The sequence below is a fragment of the Eschrichtius robustus genome, chromosome 8, assembly GCF_028021215.1.
Source record: "Eschrichtius robustus isolate mEscRob2 chromosome 8, mEscRob2.pri, whole genome shotgun sequence".
In the NCBI taxonomy this organism is placed as follows: domain Eukaryota; kingdom Metazoa; phylum Chordata; class Mammalia; order Artiodactyla; family Eschrichtiidae; genus Eschrichtius; species Eschrichtius robustus.
Window position 1 is genome coordinate 58,054,545 of NC_090831.1, and position 24,730 is coordinate 58,079,274.

Below are 24,730 nucleotides of genomic sequence, written 5' to 3' on the forward strand. Positions count from 1 at the left end.
AAAATCGGCATATACGTCAGTTCAGAGTATCGCTTATAACAAGAAATAACAACTACTTAGCACTTAACAGTTTGCGAAGAGTTTCTCAGAAAATTAACTCAATAAATGATACCTAGAATACTACCGTGTGTACAGAAAAACGCTGCAGTAATAGCACATACATCAGGCAGCTGCTCAGTCCATCAACATAGACTGAGCACCCACTGTGTGCCCAGCCCAGTGTCAGGTTATAAGTTCTATGCTACTAATGTCTACGATGGTTCATCAATCATGGTGTTTGTACTACAGAGTTAACATTTTTCTACACCTACCCAATTGAATACTGGCCTCTTTACATGATTTATTTAAGTAAGTAAAAGAGTGTGGCCAATTCAGGATTACCTCACATTTATTTAGCAACCCAGTTTCTTGCAGCCGTGACCAGATGCTCTGTATGCGTCCAGCATGCTCAGGGTGGGTGGTGGAATTGCCACAAATGCACTGGTGTTTCAGCATCAGAGGATCATAGGCAATTCCTTCAGGACAAAGAAAACACAGCACAAGATGAGTAATGATACAAAGGAATGATACAAGTTACATGACAATATGATTACTCCAAAAAAGGCATTCTTTTCCAAATAAATTTACAAATAGAGAAATAATACATATCCACAAATTCCCAGGAAGCACATAGAGCTATTTAGTTCTATGGATCTGGATATATATGCAAAGAAGTCAACTCATGGATTAATCAGTACTCAGACCCTAGCTTACTCAGTAGTAAAGTAATAAAGATGGTGATACTTAAGAACCTTCAGGTTTAAAAAAATACTGTAATTTTACCAGTATCTTAAATCATTATGAAGCATTTTTAGACAGATAATTCAATTCAGTAGAGGTTTCAATTTTATCAGTGAAGCCACAAAATGAGCTGACTCTTTAAATTGTGAATTTATTTCAAGAGTAATTCTAGCCTTACTTTAGATCATGTTACATCTGTAATAAACTGGAAGAGTTTCCAACTGCTTGCCTATTCTGCTTATCAATTTCTTCAAAGTTATGCAGAAAGAGTTTCTTCTTATTTTATAATAAAATAAAATCTGTAATATAGATTGTGGAACACTGAAGTGTTTCTTTTAAAAAATGAGTAAGTCAGCTGCAATACCTTTAGTAGAGATCACATAGATACTTAACAAACTCTGCTTTTAAATTATCATGAGTTAACACATTTCATATTTCAGTTAGACCCTCTGATGGGGAAGATTTTATAAACATTTGATGAAATGAACGATTAGGGATATATAAAGTAGGGCTCTTTAAAGCAACAAATTAGATAATAATTACTATAAAAAGGTTTCCACCCTTAACCGGATTCCTTGGGGGGGGGGAAACATGTTATTTACAAAATTGCCTGACATAAGAAATTATTTAACCAATCAAATATTCCAATAAATTACCATCAAAATACATTCTCTGGGGGCATGGAGTGAGGGCAGAAGAATCCATCATAAGAAATTTCTAAATATCCATTCAAGAACAGATACTATACAAGCAATCAGTGTTATAAAGTAGGTTCAATTAATGCATTTTATTCTCCCTTATATTATTGTGTTAGAGGAATGTTACTCAAGAGGGGAAAATACTTGTCCCTGTTACTCAAGAGGGGAAAATACTTGTCCCTGACTGTATTAAAATCATGCAGCAGAATGACATGTGTATTTGGAACCATGTGGCAAAAATTATGTCCAGGAAAAAATATCATTTTGCTGGCCCAAATAACATCCACTCTTTTCTATTAATTGAAATATAGCTGACATACAATATTATGTTAGTTTAAGGTATACTACATAGTGATTTGACATTTGCATACATTACAAAATGATCACCACAGTAAGTCTAGTAACCATCTGTCCCCATACAAAGTTATTACAATATTTTTGACCATATCCTTTATGCTGTGTATTACACCCCTGTGGCTTATTTATAACTGGAGGTTTGTACCTCTTAATCCCCTTCACCTATTTGGCCCAACTCTCCAACCCCCTTCCCTCTGGCAACTACACATTTGAGTCTGTTTTCATTTTGTTTTGTTTCTTAGATTCCAGATCTAAACATATAGATTTTAGATTATAGGGTATTTGTCTTTCTCTGTCTGACGTGTTTCTCTCAGCATGATACCCTCTTGATGCGTAACATCGATTCTTAAGACACAATGGCTTCAAAATCCCTCCTTGTGCCCCTAACTCTCAAATTTTCATCTTCAGTGCTGATCTCCCTTCTGAGCGGTACACTTGCACACTTGTCTAAATTGCCCCTCCAAAATCTGCATTTGTTTTCATAAAGTGAGACTATCATAGATTTGAGCTCATAATCTTAAACTTCACACACTGTTCCTCATTTCAGTAAAGGATATCATAATCCACCATTGCTCACAGAAGAAATCTTACAGTCCTCTTGACACTCCCTCTCCAATGAACCAACACGTATTGTCTATTTTCCCTGGAAGATACATACTGAATCACTCTCTTCTTAACTCCAATGCCAAAACCATACAAAATCCAAGGTACTATTATCTTTCATCTGAACTCCTGAGATAGCCTTGTAACTGGCTATCTGACTTTCACTCTATTCTATTTGGCATTTAACAGTAGCTACCTTTGCTTAAACCCTTTGGTGACTTCACAGATGAGGTTAAAATTTCTCAAGGCAGCACAGATAGGCCCTTCCCCACCTCTCCAGCTTCATCTCATACTCTTCCCTCACTTGATCTCTATTTCTCCCACAAAGGTTTACCTTCCAGTCCTCAAAAGACTCAAAATCATACCAGCCTTAGGATCGTCATACATGCTATCCCATTTATGCCAAAAATTCTTGCTTCCTGCCCCCACAACTCTAGCCTTCATTTGGCTTATACCTATTCATTCTTCAAAATTGTTTTAATGTCACTTCCTCAATAAAGCATGCCCTGGGATCTCTAAATTAGATCTCCTGCTATATGCTCTACTAGTTCTTCCAGGTCTTCCTCGGAACATTTAGCACAATTCTGTAATTGTTATATAATATTGTTAATTGTATATTTTCTTTACTATCTGGTCAGATCTATGAAAACACAGACTAGAGTTGTATTGTTTACCTCTGAACTTTTCGTGTCTGTAAACCATGCTTGGAATATAGTAGATCCTCAAAAGTACTTTTAATAAATGAATGAAAAACATAAATCAATGGATTGATGCAAGAACTAAGTCAGATATCTCCATTATAAAGACCTCCTTGATGAACCTACTTGGTGGACCTCATTGGACTACTGAAGATTTTATAGCCTTATTTCTTTAATGTTCTACCTTTTATTTTACGTGCCTTATTTTCCAACTGGCAAGTGCCTCTAATACAGGCATTTATTTTACTCATTATATTTCTACATGGCATTTTGCATAAAAAAGAGATGAATAAATATTTTTAAATGAACTCAAAAGGGAGACAAGAGGCAAGGCAGGAAAAAAAAAGGAAGCAGGCATAAAAAGTGACATTAAGAATACAATGATAGGGACTTCCCTGGTTGCGCAGTGGTTAAGAATCCACCTGCCAATGCAGGGGACATGGGTTCAAACCCTGGTCCGGGAAGATCCCACATGCCGCGGAGCAACTAAGCCCGTGAGCCACAACTACTGAGCCTGCGCTCTAAAGCCCATGAGCCACAACTACTGAAGCCCGTGTGCCACAAATACTGAAGCCCGCACGCCTAGAGCCCGTGCTCCACAACAAGAGAAGCCACCGCAATGAGAAGACCACGCACCGCAACGAAGAGTAGCCCCCGCTCGCCGCAACTAGAGAAAGCCCACGCACAGCAACAAAAACCCAATGCAGCCAAAAATAAATAAATAAATTTATTTTAAAAAACTACAATGATATATAAGACATGTCTCCACAGTTCAGATATATCAAGTACTTATTTATGAGTTGCTACTACATAACAGGAACTGTTTAACATATTTTCAACCAGTTTTGCACTGCATAAAGGATATATTAATGATTAACATGAAAACATAAAATACAGTATTTCCCTCATTTTGAAAACATATTCTTTAGAAGTAGAGATTCTAATCATTAAGTTGCTTATTTTTTCCACTATTTCATCTCTTGACATATCTAACTTCACCTCCACATTAACCATTCCTCTTTTAACAAAATTTTCTCCATATGCCACTGTCAAAAAAAAAATTATTAAACAGGTTACGGTAGCTGAAATTTATTGTCAAGTATCTGGAGATTATAATACAAAGTCCAGGAACTCTTGGAAAGACATTTGAATTTAAGAGAAAATAAATAAAGTCTGGAACCCCAAACCTCCACTTACTCATCTTAATGACCTAGCAAAGAGGTGTTAACAGGTAGACTGCAAGGTGAGACTTAACCTCATCCTTCATCTCCATTCTTTTCCTCTCTCTTTTTTCCTTTTTTTCCAGTAACAAAAACTTATAGGGTGAGAAACAAGCCTGCTCTTCTCTTCGGGATTCATATGGAATTCTACTTTTCTTTGACCCTTTCTGCCCCACTGGTTGCCACTTACAACATAAGCCAATGGATCAATCTCTCTCAATCAATGGGACAAGAGTTAAAATTAGGTTTTAAGAAGATACACAAAGGAGTCTTAACATAAAGGCTTTACCTGAATTTTAAACTCTAGTAGTTTATTTTCTACCAAAAAAAACTCTTAAAATTTTTTGATATTTTTTTTAGATAAGCTTGGACTTTGTGCTTTCTCTGGCTTTCAGTTTTATTAAATGAGGAAGCGCAAAGTGCAGCATCTTTCCCTTTCCTTAATCACTGCGTGTAGTTAAGTCACTATTCAGTCATAGAAACCATTCATATCTTCAGGTTTATGCCCAATCTTATATGATTGCGAGGCTGAGTCCACCTTGGTCTATTAGGAAAGTTGAGTCTAGAATCTTTAGACCTACAACTCCTAATCCTGATCACAAGTTCTTAACATTCAACTTCACATTGCTTTTCTGGTTAATGCCTGAGGTTTCACACCTTCCTAAGGATTTGCTCAACAACACATATTAAACACTTTTCAGGGCCAAAGAACTGAACCAAGCACAACACAAATATATATAACATAATATCTTTCCTAAAAGACGCAGGTTCAGTAAACAGTCATTGAATGCTCACAATGATCCAGGTACCAGCAACTTCATTTTATTACATTTAACTTATGATCTAGCAGTAAAGGTGAGGTACTTACGAGTATACTTTTATGACATGTTTTTTTAAGACTCTGTATGGTAAGGAAGAAACAAAAATACGGGGCTGGGAGGTCAAAGATGACCTTTTAAAAATAAAAACAAAATCTTTAAAAAATGGCTTGCAATTGGTAGAATTACTAAAATGGATACATGGAGCTATTTTGAAGTAAGGGTCATTTCTAATAACCTCTAAGTCATACCCACAGCAGCTGTTATACTTTCTATCCATCATTCTAATCTATCCATAAGGTTTATCCTGCCTAGTTTTTTTCTATTTCTACTATACTCTTTACATTCTAATACCTGAATTATTTGTTATAATATCTTTTAACAGGAACACTTAAATCAAAGTACCAGATAGTACAAAAATTTTTTTAAACATCTTTATTGGAGTATAATTGCTTTACAAAGGTGTGTTAGTTTCTGCTTTATAACAAAGTGAATCAGCTATACATATACATACATCCCCATATCTCCTCCCTCTTGCGTCTCCCTCCCATCCTCCCTATCCCACCCCCCTAGGTGGTCACAAAGCACCGAGCTGATCTCCCTGTGCTATGCGGCTGCTTCCCACTAGCTATCTGTTTTACATTTGGTAGTGTATATATGTCCATATCACTCTCTCACTTCATCCCAGCTTACCCTTCCCCTTCCCCGTGTCCTCAGGTCCATTCTCTACGTCTGCGTCTTTATTCCTGTCCTGCCCCTAGGTTCTTCATAACATTTTTTTTTGATTCCATATATATGTGTTAGCATATGATATTTGTTTTTCTCTTTCTGACTTACTTCACTCTGTATGACAGACTCTAGGTCAATCCACCTCACTACAAATAACTCAATTTCGTTTCTTTTTATGGCTGAGTAATATTCCATTGCATACATGTGCCACATCTTCTTTATCCATTCATCTGCTGATGGACACTTAGGTTGCTTCCATGTCCTGGCTATTGTAAATGGAGCTGCAACGAACACTGTGGTACATGACTCTTTTTGAATTATGGTTTTCTCAGGGTATATGCCCAGTAGTGGGATTGCTGGGTCGTATGGTAGTTCTATTTTTAGTTTTTTAAGGCACCTCCATACTGTTCTCCATAGAGGCTGTATCAATTTACATTCCCACCAACAGCGCAAGAGGGTTCCCTTTTCTCCACACCCTCTCCAGCATTTATCGTTTGTAGGTTTCTGATGATGGCCATTCTGACTGGTGTGAGGTGATACCTCATTGTAGTTTTGATTTGCATTTCTCTAATGATCAGTGATGTTGAGTATCCTTTCATGTGTTTGTTGGCGATCTGTATATCTTCTTTGGAGAAACGTCTATTTAGGTCTTCTGCCCATTTTTGGATTGGGTTGTTTGTTTTTTGATGTCGAGCTGCATGAGCTGTTTGTAAACTTTGGAGATTAATCCTTTGTCAGTTGCTTTGTTTGCAAATATTTTCTCCCATTCTGAGGGTTGTCTTTTCGTCTTGTTTATGGTTTCCTTTGCTGTGCAAAAGCTTTTAAGTTTCATTAGGTCCCATTTGTTTATTTTTGTTTTTATTTCCATTTCTCTAGAAGGTGGGTCAAAAAGGATCTTGCTGTGATTTACATCATAGAGCGTTCTGCCTATGTTTTCCTCTGAGAGTTTAATAGTGTCTGGACTTACATTTAGGCCTTTAATCCATTTTGAGTTTATTTTTGTGTATGGTGTTGGGGAGTGTTCTAATTTCATTCTTTTACATGTAGCTGTCCAGTTTTCCCAGCACCACTTATTGAAGAGGCTGTCTTTTCTCCATTGTATATTCTTGCCTCCTTTATCAAAAATAAGGTGACCATATGTGTGTGGGTTTATCTCTGGGCTTTCTATCCTGTTCCATTGATCTATATTTCTGTTTTTGTGCCAGTACCATACTGCCTTGATTACTGTAGCTCTGTAATATAGTCTGAAGTCCGGGAGCCTGATTCCTCCAGCTCCGTTTTTCCTTCTCAAGATTGCTTTGGCTATTCGGGGTCTTTTGTGTTTCCATACAGATTGTGAAATTTTTTGTTCTATTTCTGTGAAAAATGCCATTGGTAGTTTCACAGGGATTGCATTGAATCTGTAGATTGCTTTGGGTAGTATAGTCATTTTCACAATGTTGATTCTTCGAATCCAAGAACATGGTATATCTCTCCATCTGTTTGTATCATCTTTAATTTCTTTCATCAGTGTCTTATAGTTTTCTGCATACAGGTCTTTTGTCTCCTTAGGTAGGTTTATTCCTAGGTATTTTATTCTTTTTGTTGCAATGGTAAATGGGAGTGTTTCCTTAATTTCTCTTTCAGATTTTTTCATCATTAGCGTATAAGAATGCAAGAGATTTCTGTGCATTAATTTTGTATCCTGCTACTTTACTAATCATTGATTAGCTCTAGTAGTTTTCTGGTAGCATAGTTAGGATTCTCTATGTATAGTATCATGTCATCTGCAAACAGCAATAGCTTCACTTCTTCTTTTCCAATTTGTATTCCTTTTATTTCTTTTTCTTCGCTGATCGCTGTGGCTAAAACTTCCAAAACTATGTTGAATGACAGTGGTGGGAGTGGACAACCTTGTCTTGTTCCTGATCTTAGAGGAAATGGTTTCAGTTTTTCACCACTGAGAACGATGTTGACTGTGGGTTTGTCATATATGGCCTTTATTATGTTGAGGTAAGTTCCCTCCAGATAGTACAATTTTTAATTATGTATGAAACTTGATTTGTCCAGCAGGCAAATGAAATATCCAAAAATAATTGTTTAAAACTTGCTAAATTGTGCCTCTGAGTACGTAAGGAGCATTTTCTAAGGCTTAGATTTGTTTGTGTATGTAAATCATCGTATCAGCAGGTAAAAAGGAAGTGGGTGGAAGAAATTCCATCCTAGGGCTTCCAACTAACACTATATGAAAGTCTGTTAGAACCTGGGAATTAGATTAAGTGTTGCCATTCAACTATATAACCGAGAAGATTCATCCAGTATGTAAGTTGGCAAAAAGTGAAGTCAAACACAATTCACTACGTATTTACTGGCAAATATCTGGAAAGATCACTCTACATTCCAGCTTTCAAGAATGAGTGAGCACAGCAAAGGAAACCATAAACTGAACGACAAGATAAACCACAGAATGGGATAAAATATTGGTAAATGAAGTGACCAACAAGGGATTAATCTCCAAAATATGCAAACAGCTCATGCAGCTCAATATCAAAAAGACAAACAACAAAATCAAAAAATGAGTGGAAGATCTAAACAGACATTTCTCCAGAGAAGACACACCAGATGGCCAAAAAGCACATGAAAAGATGCTCAACATCACTAATTATTAGAGAAATGCAAATCAAAACTACAATGAGGTATCTATCACCTCACACCAGTCAGAATGGCCATCAACAAAAGGTCTACAAATAATAAATGCTGGAGAGGGTGTGGAGAAAAGGGAACTCTCCTACACTATTGGTGGGAATGTAAATTGGTGCAGCCCCTATAGCAAACAGTATGGAGGTTCCTCAAAAAACTAAAAATAGAGTTACCATACAATCCAGCAATCCCACTCCTGGGCATATATCTGCATAAAACTTTAATTCCAAAAGATATATGCACCCCAATGTTCATAGCAGCACTATTTACAACAGCAAAGACATGGCAGCAACCTAAACGTCCATCAACAGATGAATGGAGAAAGAAGATGTAGTGTATATATGCACAATGGAATATTACTCAGCCATAAAAAAGAATGAAATGCCATTTTCAGCAACATGGATAGACCTAGAGATTATCATACTAACTGAAATAAGTCAGACAAAGACAAATATCTTATGATATCACTTATATGTGGAATCTAAAAAATGATAGAAATGAACTTATTTACAAAACAGAAAGAGACTCACAGACATAGAAAACAAACTTATGATTACCAAAAGGGAAATGTGGGGGGAGGGATAAATTAGGAGTTTGGGATTAGTAGATACAAACTACTATACATAAAATAGATAAACAACAAGGTCCTACTGTATAGCACAGAAAACTACATTCAATATCTGAAAATAAACTATAACGAAACGAAAGTCAGAAAATACATATCTGAATCACTGTGCTCTACAGCAGAAATTAACACCAAATTGTAAATCAACCATACTTCAAAAAAATATTTTTTTTTAAAAGATTGAGCGAGCAGAAGAAAATAAACAAAAAAAACAAAAACTGGGCCTACGAGAATATGCTACAGAAACTGTAAAGGAAACATCATTCATACTACTTAGATCAGTGAATTTGATTTACTATAGGAACAAAAATTAGATTTTAGAAACTTTCTGAGATCCTCAAATGTCAAAAGACACTGATCCTATAAAATAGGAGCCAACAGCTAAAAGGAGAAATCAAGCTAAATTAATGAGTAAAAAGAAAGATGAGTAAGGTAAATGAGGATGGCAAGAAAACTAAATACATAGTGGCAAAATTAAAACCTACACTGGAGAACAAAAAAGGAATTCACATTTCAGAAAACCAGATAAGTGCCATTAAGTAAAAACTTAGAGGTGTACAGAGAGTATGGAGGTCAGAGAATAGAAAACTGAACAAAAAGACTGTTCTCGAGGAAGAAATCAGATTTAACTGAATAATCGGAATAATTGAAGAATTTTTCCATAAATAGAAAGAGTCAATGTACATGAGTATGTAACTGCAAATGCTCATCATAAAGATAACTTGGCGTTGTTTTTTTTTTTGGTTTTGTTTTTTGGATTAACAGGATAAAGAAAATATACTATGAGGCACCAGAAAAGAATGAACAAGCTGCCCACAAAGGAACACATACTAAGATGGCCTCCGACTTCTCTTCAGTGCTAACCTCAGATTTCTCCTCTTGAATGTCAAATACTTGAGCATTAAACCACATTTCCAGACAAAAAATGTGCCCCAATAAGTCTGTGTCCAAGTGTGTGTGAAGGTAATAGGATGACTTTCTCAGGCATGAAAAAGCCAAAACAATTTTTTTAATTAAAAAAATATATATATACATATACATATATGTATAACTAATGTATATCAATATATACTTTAAAAATATATGCTATAACTTATGCTAATAAATATGTTGTAACATATATGTGACCAAGTCCATTTAATCTCCTAAATAAAAAAGATAGCTATTTTATCATCTTCAGTGAGAATTAGATAAGCAAATTTTGGAGGAATTTTTCAGGAGAAATTTCAAGCACATATATTTGAGGACAGTAACTTCAAAACTGATTATATACCCAAATGAAATTAATCTCTCCATTCTGATACAGGTGGTAACATTAGTTACTCTGAGAAGTCTTAAAACACACACATAAACACATGCAGACACATATACATACACACACACGATTACACACACACACATACATATTTACAGATATACACGTGCACACAGATGTGAACAAAAACACACATATAACTTTTCTTTACTCTGTTAAAGAGAGGCACATAGGAAGAGGAAAAAATACTGGAATAAATAAATGTATATTTTACTTATGGTTACCTCTGAGTGATAGAATAATAGGTGATTCTCCTTTTCAGTTTTCCAAATTTACCAAATTACTTTCAATGAACATTTTTTTAAATTAAAAAAATATGTGTTACTCCCAAATTTCACTTAACACACCAATAATCTTTTCTGTGTGTAGCTGCATGTAATTCATGTCTATTTACTCTCATTTCATTCAGATATTCATTTGTTTATTATACAGTAAGTACATACACTGAGTACCCTCCTTGGGCTAGCCATATACCTATGTGCTAGGGTTAGAGAGAAGAGAAAACACAATCTCTTCCCGCACAGAGAGCCCATCTGAACACAATCCCCAAAATAAATAATTACAATCTTTCAGTGAAAAATCCAGTTTGTTATGAGGGATCATAATTGATTTAATTTGGATTTAGCTGGCCGAACAAGGCTTCATGAAGGAAATAACACGTAAACTAAAACCTGAAGGATTAATGGGAGTTTGCCTGACTAGGGAAAGTATCTTTAATTAAAAAACAAAAAGCAAAAACAAACCAAAAAAAAAAAACAGGAAAAAAGGTCAGTTTTGCTATTCTCACACTGAAATATTCAATTGTATTTCACTTTCTGTCACGATGTGCCACCCACTAAACATCAATTTAAAAATTCTTTTAACTAAACTATTTGCAATGGCTTTCATAAACATTGGTTTAGTTTGAGCACTATAATTCTACTTCACATTAGACACTGACTTAAAAAGATAATGTTACAAAGAAAGAATTTACTCACAGAATATGTAAAGGAACCTAGTGTTGGGAGAAAGAAGACCTTAAATGCTACTGGGTGACGGGGAAGATAAAGCCAATCAAATTTATTTGCCATTAAATTCTTGTGTCAATGAATCCCATTTGGTATAAACTTAGCACAATTATCTCATCTACTCTCAGTGGTCTGTTGTGAGCCATGACCAAGCCTCATCTCTGTTAGGAACAGCTGAGTAGAAAGGAAGACTATGGCAGAGAAAATGACATACATTGCCCTTTCCTTAGTCATCAGAACTCATACAAACACCATGCCTTGGCTTTACATAGAATGAAAAAAAGCACCTCTTAAATTCAATATGATATAAAAGTTGCATATTATTACTCATATTCCAATATAACAGAATTCATTTGAATATGTGGCAACCTGGCTCTACAATACACGTTCTTCATTAGCACTACAGCAGGTGCGTCATCTTCTTGTGCATCCAGAAATATCCTCAGCCAGGCTCTCCGTAGGGCTACCAGGGAGTGGCTGCATCTTAGTCTGCTTCTTGGTCCATTCAAGTTCTCACAGGAAATGGACGAGAGACATCGTCTTTCAACAACTGACTGAGTTCAGACCACATTTTTCCCTTGGACCACTGCTTTGTTCTTTACAAAAAGGGGATGGTGTGGCTACTCTAGCTGACTGTTGAGGACCACATGGAGGGTAGAGGTTTGAATGTTGTGCCTTGAAAATTATGTGAGTTTAGTATTGAGTAACTTTTTAGTTGTTTCAAAATGTATAGCTCTTAGAGAATGACATGGAGCAAATTGCTTACCCTTACAACTTGTTTTCTCTTCCTTACTTTTTAGTGGAACAACCACTGAGTATTTAAGATTTATGACTTTCTTTTAAAAAAAAAAAAAAAAAAAAAAGCTAAATATTCTCAAAGAACATGTGACTTCAAAGTGACTCAAATGCCACTTGATTTTTCTTGACGTACCTACACCAGATATTAAAAAGCCAAAAGAAAGGCATGTAATGCTTTAAAAATGTGTTTTCAAACATACCACAAGTGAAAGCCTTAAGAGCTCTCCTCTAAAATAAAGATCATTAGAAATACTAAAATGAATTTTGAGATCATGTGGATTGTAACAGTTATGTAGCTTACAGGGGAAATTTAAGTTTGGATTAAAGCCAGAATAATATGTGGAGGGGCAGAGTGAAGACAGTGCATTTCATTTCCTTTGGATTTGGAAAAGCACTAAATGAAAGTCACCAATCAAATACATATTTTTAGTCCCAGTGACAGTGGAGGGGCTATTAACAGATACATAAATTATATACTGTGCATGTTTTTAAAAAAAATATCTAATATTTTTACTTTAAGAATTTAAGTGTTAGGATGCAACATTCTTAAGGTAAGTAAGACAATAAGAAGGTTCTTCTCTACTGAGGTACGTAACTTTGAAATCACTTAGTCGTTCTTTACAGAACAATAATTACAAAGTAACTTTCATTTTCAGTGTTTCCAAATTTGAACTACTAAATTCCTAAGTGTTTATGATTTGTATGTACATATATCATGTACATATACGACAAATTAGTATTTGTTCATTCAACTAAAATTTATTGAATACCTACTAAGTACAAAATCCTGTATTTTTTAAAATATAAGTTTACATAATCTCTCATTTAGGCAAGAAATGTGCCTCATCACGTACATTAAAAATGAAAATAAACTCAAGCTGATTTCCCTATTTGTGTTTGGAATATAAACTCTGATAAATACTAGGATGTTGACATTATGAGAAAGAAACTAATCACGTGAAATGACCCAGTCTTCAGTCTGAAGGATTAGGTTATGTTTATGTCATGCTTATGTTATTTGGTTTGCAGTCCACCCTTTCACCTGATTCTTTTAAGGCCTACAAACCCTGTTCAACATGTTTTCTCAAACTAGTAGGATCAATCTAATATTCAGAGATCTTGCTTCATTCATATGGAAGGAACATATAAAAGTAGAGGAAACCAAAGCATGTCAGGAAAGGGTCACCCCTCTTGACCAAGAAAAGAAACTATCAGTAGGATTACAATAGTAGACAGCAGCACACATGGAAACAGCACCACAAAACTTTATAATCAAGCTCACTTTTAAACTAAGGAAATGATTCTGAGTGAATGTAACCTGCATTACAATAGGGTGTCTGTGTCTCTGAAAGCTTATGGCTGAATAAAAAACACTTTCAGTAAAAAGAATTGAGAAGTATCTAATTCTTAAAGGCTGCTGCTCTCACTACCTACAAAAAGTATTTCTCTACATCATGTATCTGGCTTTGAGCAAAAATTCTCTGAAGACCAGGGATAGAACCAGGCCTGACTGATCCAAGCGGCTTCCACTGACAGTGGGCTGCAGTCCTGGGTCGTCTGGGATACCAGGGCAGGTCTGCTTTGCTCCAAGTTATAGAGGGATCAGAGGCAGTGGCTAATGTGGTGAAGGAAATATATCCAAATATAACGACTGTAGCTCCTAGTATGGAATGTTGGCTTGTGGTGTAACACATTATAAAAAGTAGCTCCTATGCATACTTATTAAGATGTCTGTCAAAGTTAAATAACTTGGCCATTTCATTCATTGATTTTTAAATAAAAGATGATATCAAGGCTTGGGAACGTGATTTCAGAAAAAGTATTTTAACTTTTCCAAGCACAAAGGGTTGCTTGAGGTCACAGAAGCCACAAAAACAAACTCTGAATCCTAAAAACTGCTTCAAAAATAAATCAGATAACCTGTGAGAGACTTTGGGGGAAGGTACACCTGAATTCTCCCCTTGCTGCATCCAAGTTATGAGCCCTTAGGGCTAGAATATCTTTCATTTGATGAGCCACAGTTTGAGAGCACGGAACAAGAACAGGGGCCAGCAGACTTAAAGGAATATTTATCCACATGGATATTTATGGTACAGCTCCTGTGTGAGAGAATAGCACCCTTTTTTTGTGTGTGTGTTCCGGACTTGACCTTCCTTTGGCCTTGGAATTATCTGGTTTGTTTTCCTCTGTAGCCAGGTTCTGAAATATCAAACACAGCTGTAGGCAAAGGAAGAGGGTGGTCAAATAGCCCACCCATCGGTGCCATAATAAATGGAAATGGAACTCATGTATGTAGAATTAAACAAGGTTTGCCTTGGCACCACTGTCTCCTATGAGTCATTTGTATGGAAAGTCAGAAGAAAACAGGGACACCAACAAAACAGCAAAAAAAACAAACTGGAAGAGGGGCACTCTTCAGACTCAAATGAAGCCAGCATCATAAATTTCCTAGTGGCCAGGACTACTAGAAGGAAGAGACTGAGGAACACTGCTAAAGAATGTTGTAGGGATTTTTGTTTCCAAAAGGGACCCATGCACCTGTTGATGTGTTTTCCAGGCCCTTGAATGATAACAATTTATGAGGCTATTAATACTAAGCCCAAGACTTATCAGATGTGCTGTTTGTCTTGTGGCCAATATAATCTCATAAAATTTGGGTTGCACTGGGTTAAAATGGAGTGTTCTGCTCTTGGAGTTATTCAGAGCATTTAAATCACTTAATCCTACAAGAACGGTGTATTTAGCCTGCCTATTAGGGAGAGTCTTGAGGGATTCTCACCAGTTGCAGAGCCAGGCAGGAGGTGGCGGTCCATTGCTGGGTGAGGTAAAACGCAGGCAGCAGGGGAGGAATGAGTCCTGGAGACAAGACTATGTTTCTCTAATCCGTCCATGCCATCCGCGGCCAGCTGAGCTGGGCGCACCGAGAGCGCACGTGCTTGCTGCGGCTCCAGGAAGGGCTGCTGTCGAGAGAAGAGCACAGTAGAAAGAAACATGAGACAAGCACTAAGGGAGACACTGAGAATGACATGGCAACCAATTAAGTTCATCAGGTCAGAGACATAATAAACGGTGTGAAGGAAAAAAAATAGAGAAAGGGAGAAACAAAACACGATCTAGTCAATAAATCCATTCAACAGATGTTTTCACACTGACGGCCAGGGCCTGTCTGCCTGGCTAAGGAGGAGGTGATGGCAGGAGGCCTGTCAGTTTGAACTGATTGAAAGAAACAGACCTTTAACCTCAAGGGGAACATTGACTTAGACTCATTTCCTACCTTGATACCAACGTTTTGAATACAGCCCCAGAATTGTTACAACGCAAAGCGGGAGAACAATTCAACTGCTTTCAAACCGCCAATGAGGCTCAATTCTGAAAACCCTATCTTGAATTTATTTCAGTAATATTGTCAATGACATTTATGGGAGCCTAAGAATTGCCAATTAAATGACTATATTTGACAGCTTTCAGTCTTCATATAATGGTACAGAATAAGGAATTTTTCATAGGTTGCATGGTGTAATCTCAGTACTATGAAAAGGTTTAGTTTCTTTATAAAGTATTAAATACAATCTCAGTGATTTAACAGCATTATCATTCTTCATACTTCTCAAGTTATGAAATCAAAGAGCCAGAATTTGGAAGCTCCTGAAGGATTCACTTGGTCTATTCCTCTGTCTCCAAAAGAGACAATCTCTAAAATAGAGACAGGCGGTTAATTTAACTATCAGTGTTACACACCGAATATTTCCTCTCTTCAACATCAGGGGATTCATAACCTTCGTGTTGATTTTTATGTTTGTTTCCTTTTCCATGTTCCCAACAAACGTGAAAAGTAGCTGAACAGTGATACAAAGGATGATCATCACGTTCCATGGATAAGGAAACTAATACTCCAAAAGGTTAACAAAGCCTTTTAGATACAAGCCTAATTGCTATAATTCTTAAAATGTACATGCTCTTCTGCTTTGGTCTACCTGCCAGGCATGTACTGTTTTAAGACTGAATGCAAACATCACCTCTCCTTAGTAAGGCCCTGCCTTCACCTTCTTCTTAGGGTGGTGTTCCTCTAGCACAAGGCTTGGTACATCCTTAGTGCACAAACTATTTACTTAGTGAGAATGCTAACAAATCTATATACAACACAACTGTATTCAATGCATATTACATGGTTTTATATCAGTATGACTTTCTCTGTATGAGTTAATGCTGTATATAAAAATGAGTTGATTATGAATATATATTTAGTTATAGACCATAGACAGAGATTCCCCAACTTAGAAAAAAGTTAAGAATCCTTTAAAATTAACTTTAAAATAAGTTATAATTAATGTATGTGTATATGGTGTTACTTCAGTTTTGCTCTGCGGAATAACTGAACCATCAATCAATTGGAAGGCATTTGTCACATCATTGAGCTCTGGGCATTTGCTTTGATGATTAGAATGATTTGGCCAGGATGTAGTTCTAGTTCTAATAGTTTTAACACATCTACAGGAGTCTAAATCTCTTGTTTTCTTGAGCATCTCCATGTTCAATTCCCTAAGGTACAGCAGTAGGATTGACATGGTTCCTCCTCTCATGAAACTTATACAGGGAATGTAAATGTGAAATTATGACTTTGGGAGTTTTCTATGGAGAAAATGAGCTCTTCTGCATGTGATCTAAAATGCCTGGGTAAATATATACCTGGATGTTTGTAATATCTATCCCTTCTGTCACTTTCTATTATAATCCAAACTAATGCAAAGGCCCTTGATTGATTACCCTACCTCTAAAATCAACCCATCCAATTCTTTCCTGCAAGAATTCTCTTCCTAAAGCTCTCCTATAAGTAAAAAGCTGATAGAAAGTCTGTGAAGGTTAAAGCAAAGTTTGAAGAACCTCACTAGCCTGTCATCTGGAATCTCCCTAAGTGAGGCCAACTTGAATTTCAATGTTAGATCTTCTATTCCTTTTTCAGATTCCAGCTCAAATCCTATCTACTGTATAACAAATATCATCCCCAGGGCTGCATTCATGGGCTCTTTCCTGTATAAAAAATATTAAAAATTAAATTTTAGGCTAATATTGGCATACATTGGAATCATTATTATAATATTCATTTTTTCTGATTAAAAATTAACATTTAAAACATTTTTGGGGCCCCTTAGTGTATCATGGGTTCTGGGCACAGTGTCTACTGTGTCTAACGGATATGTTGGCTCTGATCATTCGTGCTTCCAATCTATCTTTTCTGTATCACCCCCTCTAGGTGTGTCCATGAAGCTTCACATTCAGCAACCATTCACTACCTCTAAAGTCCTCTTCAAATTTTACATGGAACCTTTTCAAGACCATGTATTACATGCACTTTCCCTCTCCACTACATTCCCATCACACTTTGTTTTTCTCTCTCCATTTCCCTGCCACCATCTTTTATATTTTAGAGTTACTGCATGCAGTAACTACTTACTGAGGTCACACTCTGAGCCAGACACTTTGCAGGTGTGTTGAGCCTTTTTTATGTTTATTGTCTAGTGAGGAGACAGATACTAAATATTTCTAAGTATAATGTAATTATAAATATAATGAGTGCTATATGGGAAAAATGCAGAGTACCATGAAAAACTGTCAAGAAGAACCTAATGTAGAGGTTGAGGGAACTTTAAGAAAGTGACATTTAACTTGAGATGTAAAAGATAAATTCCATTAGCCAGATGCAAAGCGGGGAGAAGGCTCTAGATAGGTTGTGTGTGTGTGTGTGTGTGTGTGTGTGTGTGTGTGTGGTGTGTGTGAAATCATCTTTCCATGTGTAATATTGAAAGCTCTTTGAACCAGGGACTGGATCTATATCATCTGTGAACTTATATTCTGCTGCATTTTGTATCTTTTCTTATGCTTTCTCGAAGCTAAATATTTATTTGTGCATTAAGAATATGTAACATGGGACTTGCAGTGGTTAAGAATCTGCCTGCCAATGCAGGGGACACGGGTTCGATCCCTGGTCCGGGAAGACCCCACATGTCACGGAGCAACTAAGCCCGTGTGCCACAACTACTGAGCCTGCTCTCTAAAGCCCGTGAGCCACAACTACTGAGCCCACGTGCCACAACTACTGAAGCCTACACGCCTAGAGCCCGTACTCTGCAACAAGAGAAACCACCGCAATAAGAAGCCTGTGCACCGCTACGAAGAGCAGCCCCCGCTCGCCGCAACTAGAGAAGGCCCACGCGCAGCAACAAAGACCCAATGCAACCAAGATAGATTAATTAATTAATTAATTTTTAAAAAAGCATATGTAACAGATATTTGACAGTTAAAGGCCATGTTTTTTTTCAAATAACATAACCATGTTTTAGATGACTGGGGTTACTAAATGTTTTACCTCTTAATGAATAACTCAATACTGTAAGAGCTCCATGTAAATACCACTGCCACCTTCTTTCTTTCTTTGCTAATAAAGCATATTTATTGCTTTACTTGGACTTCACAGGAACCTTTGAGGTAGTGGAATTACAGTTTGCTACCTCATAACCAAGATACAAATGTTACACCTCAACAGAGACCTTTACAAACAGGCAAGCAAATTCTACTTACTCAATTCTACTTATCTAATCTACTTATCCATACTATTAGGAATACGGCAATGTAGGTAAGAGACAAACAACTACTTGTTCAATAGTAGTTATTTATTCATTACATGTAAGTGTCCTTCCAATATCTACTGTGCATGCAGATAGAAAATACTGATAGATCCCATGCTGGGTTGTATAGATAGGAAAGTGAGTTAAGCATGGCTCCTGATCTTATAGGTTGACACCCAAATTCAAGCACTTTGTCCATAAATAGGAAGTTCCATAAGGATATGAGCTTTGCCTACTGAATCATATATTCCCATGCAGTGTTTCACACATATAGTAGGTGTTAACAAATATATCTTGAATAAATACATGAATAGAAAGGAGATACATGGCCATCTTGAAGATCTCACTACAAGGATAAAACAAGAAAGCATTTTATAAGCAATCATTATATAAAGAACCAAGGAATGGCTAATGAAAATATAAGAAAATAGAGAACAGACAAAACAATTATCCAAGTACTATACTCTGAAGTTATTTAGTGATGGAGCCAAGAGCTGAGGGAAACAAGTGATTTGAGAATTATTTTTTTCCTTTGTGCTTTTATGCGGTTTCCAAACTTTCTGCATATCACAATTAAGAAAAATGGCAAATGTTATTTAAAATAAATAGTTGAACCTTTCAAACACTTCACTGGGACAGATTCATAATCATTGGTTCTAAGAGCAGACATGGATCAAATATTTTTGAACCTTCTACCAAAAAAGGACTATAAAAGAGAGAAAAGTTTATTCACTTTCAAAAGAGTTGACTACAATTATACGTCTTTACAAATGAAATATAGCTTTTAATGTATAGGGCAAATCTTGACAATCCAGTAAGGCACTGATTATTATGGTACATATTAGTGACCAAAGTATCACAAAACTGTAGGCCACTTTTATTTCAGATGGATATTACTCTTCACCAATAAAAAGCTTCCTTCATGAGGCTGAAAATTGAGATAGTATTTTTATAGCTAAAAAAGTGTTTCATTAAACATTTTTTTCTATTAGCAATTTTAACGAGAGCGAATTTTGTTCATGGCTATTTCCCATACTTCGAAGTAAGGACAAAAATGCATGTCTCTCTCTTGCATCATCAGAAAAATAAAATATCTAACAGTTCAGAACCTACTGCTACTAAAAATTGCATGGATACCCAAATTAACCTGTCATCTATTGAGTGCCTTTGGAAAATGTGTCATGCCTAATAAATGAATAATAAACATGCCCTCATCCCCTGAAAGCATTCTTGTTTAAAATACTTTTTAAATATATGTAGTATTTTGAGCCTGTTTCTTATGCATACATGGTCTTTCTTTTTTCAGGTGATTTAACTAGGGACTTGGTTTTGATTGGTTACTTTGCCAGACTGTTATTCAGGGACATTCTGTCAGGCTACTGAGATGTGTACGACAACCTTTTCTATATGAAGTGGCCTAAGGCCACTACACCTGAACATCTTCTGTCTCCTCCCACTGATAAAAGTTGCAAAGTACTTTCAGTGAAGAGTTATTATGCGCCTACTTTATAAATTCTTCAATGATGCCTAGCAGGACATCAATGTCATTGGGGCCTGGGCCTTCCTAAGCTGTGGGGCATAGGCATTGCCATCTATTTGGAAAGTGGGTCTCTATATATAGGTCTCTGTAGGGCAGGCACAATGTTCTTGCTTAGAGTTAAATATTTGAGAGGGCTTGCTAATGGAGATTATGAAATGATAAAGCCCCTGGGTTGAGGAGACTTCAAGGTTCTATTTTTCTGTGATAGCAGTGATTTTTTATTTTGCTTCTGTTTGGTTTTATTTTGCTTTCTTGTTGCCACTGCTCAGGGACCTATTTTATGGCTTCTGGGTTTTCACTTTGTTCTGGATGGTTACCTTTGCTTCCAGACATATTACTCATTGTGTGCTATAATCAATATCATCATGCAATTTCAGCAAAAGCAAATACAGAAATCATAAATTATAGTGTTTAATCTTTGAAATAATCAAAATTATTTGAATTAGTTTAATAAAAGATATGACCTAAAAGTAAAGGAAAAAGGATCATGGGAAAATAATTAGAAAAAATATTAAAATTCTGTTTCTAAAGCCATTTCTTTAACGAATATGTTCCTCCTTGTTTGGCATTATGAGAAAATTGAATTTTCTTTTTGGTTTGCAGTGCTTTGAACTTAAGAAGTCTTGCTTTTACAGAAAATTAGAATCTTAAATATCCCTAGAGATTATCTTATAAGATGCCAAGGGCTAGTGGGAATTTACATGTTCTAAAGTCTTTGTATTATTCAGTATGGGTGTAGAAATACTGGTTAATTTTAGACTTTTTAAAGCTAAACATGCATGTTAATAATTTAAAAGTAGCTATTAAATAAATAGAAATAACATGCAAACTATAAAGTAGACAAACATTTTTAGAAAGAGACAAAACGAAGAAGCAATCAGTCTAAAAATAAATGGAGAAAAAAAATGAAGCACTGAAAAAGCTGTACAAATATAATTCACAAAATAAGATGCTACAAACAAATTACCACATATCACTAAACACAGATGATGTGAATGTACTCAATTTGCCAGTTAAAAGATGAAGACAGTCAAACTGAATTTCAAAAGTACAAAGGCTATATTCTTTGGCAGACCAAGATTAAATTAAAATGTTCTATGATATAAGAAAATACTAACAACACAACAACAAAAAGACGTAAAAGCCTTGTGCAGCCCTGTTAAAACCAGATGAAACAGACTTCATGGGGAAACTATTAGAGACCATATAAAGGTATACATAAAGTAATACAGAAGTTCAATTAACCAAAAAAAAATTCTAAAACTAATAACAGGGGACCAAAATGTAAAAAGCATAAATTGGCAAAACTATAAAGAAAAACTATAAAGAAAAATCAACATCATGGAAGGAGATTATAACAAACGTATAACAAAATGAATGAGGTTACAAAAGATTTGAATTAACACAATTCCTTGGTGATATATTGAAACTTGCAGCCAAACATATTCTTTCAAGCACACATGTAACAACTGCAAAATTGACCAATACAATAAAGGAGGTGTCAACAAACTTTAAAGAATTAATATTTAAAATGGAATATTATTCAGCCTTAAAAAGGAAGGAAATTCTGACATATGCTACAACATGGATAAACCTTGAAGACACCATACTAGGTGAAATATGCCAGTTACAAAGGACAAATATTGTGTGACTCCACTTATATAATACACCTAGAATAACTAAATTCATATAGACAGAAAGTAGGATGGTGGTTGCCAGGGGCTGGCAAGAAGGGGAAATGGAGAGTTATTGTTCAATGGCTACAGAGTTTCAATTTGGGAAGAGGAAAAATGTTCTGGAGATGGTTCATGGTGATAGTTGCACAGCAATGTGAATATACTTGATTGCCACTGAACTGTACACTTAAAAATGGTTAAACAGTAAATTTTCTGTTACATATATTTCACTGAAAAAAAGAGAAATTAATATTATTCAAATCATATATGAGGACCACATTATAGTCAGAGATGTAAGCTAGGTAGATGCAAAGATACACTATATTTTGTGATAGAATCACTATCATAAAGACAACAGTTCTTCCCAAAAGAATCTATAATTTCTGGAACGTTTCAGCTGATTCTAAATTTTGCATAGGAGAGCAAAGGCAGAGAATAGCCAAGTGAATTTTGAAAATAAAGAATAAATTGGGGAGATATGCCCAACCAGATATCTGTACATACTAAAAACTAAATTATTTAAGACATATTAGCACAAGAATAGATTAACGGGCTTCCCTGGTGGCGCAGTGGTTGGGAGTCCGCCTGCCAATGCAGGGGACACGGGTTCGAGCCCTGGTCCAGGAGGATCCCACATGCCGCGGAGCAACTTGGCCCGTGCACCACAACTACTGAGCCTGCGCTCTACAGTCCGCGAGCCACAAGTGCTGATGCCCGCGCGCCTAGAGCCTGTGCTCCGCAACAAGAGAGGCCACCGCAATGAGAAGCCCGTGCACTGCAACGAAGACCCAACGCAGTCAAAATTAAATAAATTTTTTAAAAAAAAGAATAGATTAATGGAAGAGAATAGAGAGCCTAGAAGCAGACCCATGAGTACATGGAAACTTGTGATATATAACAGAGATGATCTACAGAGTAGCAGGTAAACAAAAAATGGTCAATAAACGATGTTGGGAACACTGGTTATCCATAAGGGAACAACAAATTTAGATACCTACCTAACACTACATGCAAAAAACAACTGAAAGTGGGTGAAAAACTTAAATGTAAATGCACAATTTTTAAAGTTTTATGGAAGTAGATGGAGAATATCATTCTAAACTTGAGGAAGGAAAGAAATTCAAATACTTCTGTTTATCATAAGCCAGAAAAACACAAGCCACAAATTGGGTAGAAATATTTGCAAAACATAGAATAATGCAATGTTTAATGTCTACGTTACCTATATAACTCCTAAAAATAAATAGGAACAGAAAATGAACAGAAAGTATGAACAGGAAATTCCCAGATTAAATAATAAAATATTTCAATAAATCAACAAACACATGAATAGAAAAACCTCACTAGTAATCAGAAAAATGCAAATTAAAACCAACATGAGATACCAATTTATACTCATGAGATTGACCAGAAATTTAAAAGTCTGATGATACCAAGCATTACAGAAAACACAGAGCAAGAGAAACTCATAGACTGCTTGTAGGAGAATAAATCATTATAACCGCCTTAAAGAACAATGGACTAATATTTAGTAACAGTGAAGATGGACAGTAAACCTACAGTATAAATGGTGAATGAGTGAAAAAAGCCAGCAAAAAATGTATATGAAGTCAATTATTTAAGTTTAAAAATATGCAATATACATTGTTTAAGTATATACGAATATAATAAAAATATAAAGAAATGCATGGGAAAAATAAAAAGCAAATTCAGAAAAGGAGGAATGGGAGGAGGATGAAATAAGAAAGAGATACATAGTAAACTTTATATATATTACGTTTTATCTCTCAAGCTGGATGTTATGGATGTTCATTATGTAATCTTTATTATTTTTTCTGTATATTAATACATTTAAAATAAGTGTTAAATGTTTAATAAATTGGCACATATAAAACACCAATATTATTATAACATAAAATTGGTTTTATTGAAAAGACTAAGTTTTTGTAGGGAGGGAACAAAGAGCCACTGGAAAATACAAAAAGAAAAAAATTAGATAAAAAAGAAATAAAGAAAAAGTAAAAGTAGGTGAGAAAAAAGTAAGTATGAAAAATATATTTTTTAGTAACTTTAAGTATGCTAATTTACTTTTAGGTCATATATTCATAAGATATCAATTAATTTGTACTAGATTGCACTGATTGATAAATGAATACAATAAAATGTACAATTAAGTATATTTTGTCTTTAGAATTTCAACATATTATCATTAAATTCATCTCAATAAGAAAACATTGATACTGAAAGGACTGAGAAGTTAGTGCAGAAAAATGTAAACTGAAACTTGAAATGATTATTTGGAACAGAAGAAAAAACAAATTTAAATGTGCAAACTTTAAGAAACTAAAGAAACATAAAGACACTTAAAAGCAATCATTTCTAAGTACTGATAATATGACTGATTTATTGTTATTTTCTTAATATTTTGGCTGACCTGTATTTTCCAAATTGCCTAATAAACAGCGTTTTTAACTCTATTTTTAAAGTTATTTCCAAATGTTACACTTTATTGTGATAGCAATATTTTAAGTGATTAAATATGCTAAGGGTATTAGAATGGATAT

General features: G+C 35.5%; 1 protein-coding gene across 13 annotated transcripts in view; it reads right to left on the reverse strand.

The window, feature by feature from the left end:
- Positions 1–24,730, reverse strand: part of HDAC9 (histone deacetylase 9) — a 1,001,951-nt gene that overhangs the window by 304,012 nt on the left and 673,209 nt on the right. For all 13 annotated transcript variants that reach the window (XM_068550546.1, XM_068550536.1, XM_068550537.1 and 10 more), the window contains 2 exons: positions 15,107–15,287; positions 382–515 (listed from right to left, as the gene is read on the reverse strand). In XM_068550546.1, coding sequence (XP_068406647.1) covers positions 382–515; positions 15,107–15,287 — 315 coding nt within the window. The remainder of the gene's footprint in view (positions 1–381; positions 516–15,106; positions 15,288–24,730) is intronic.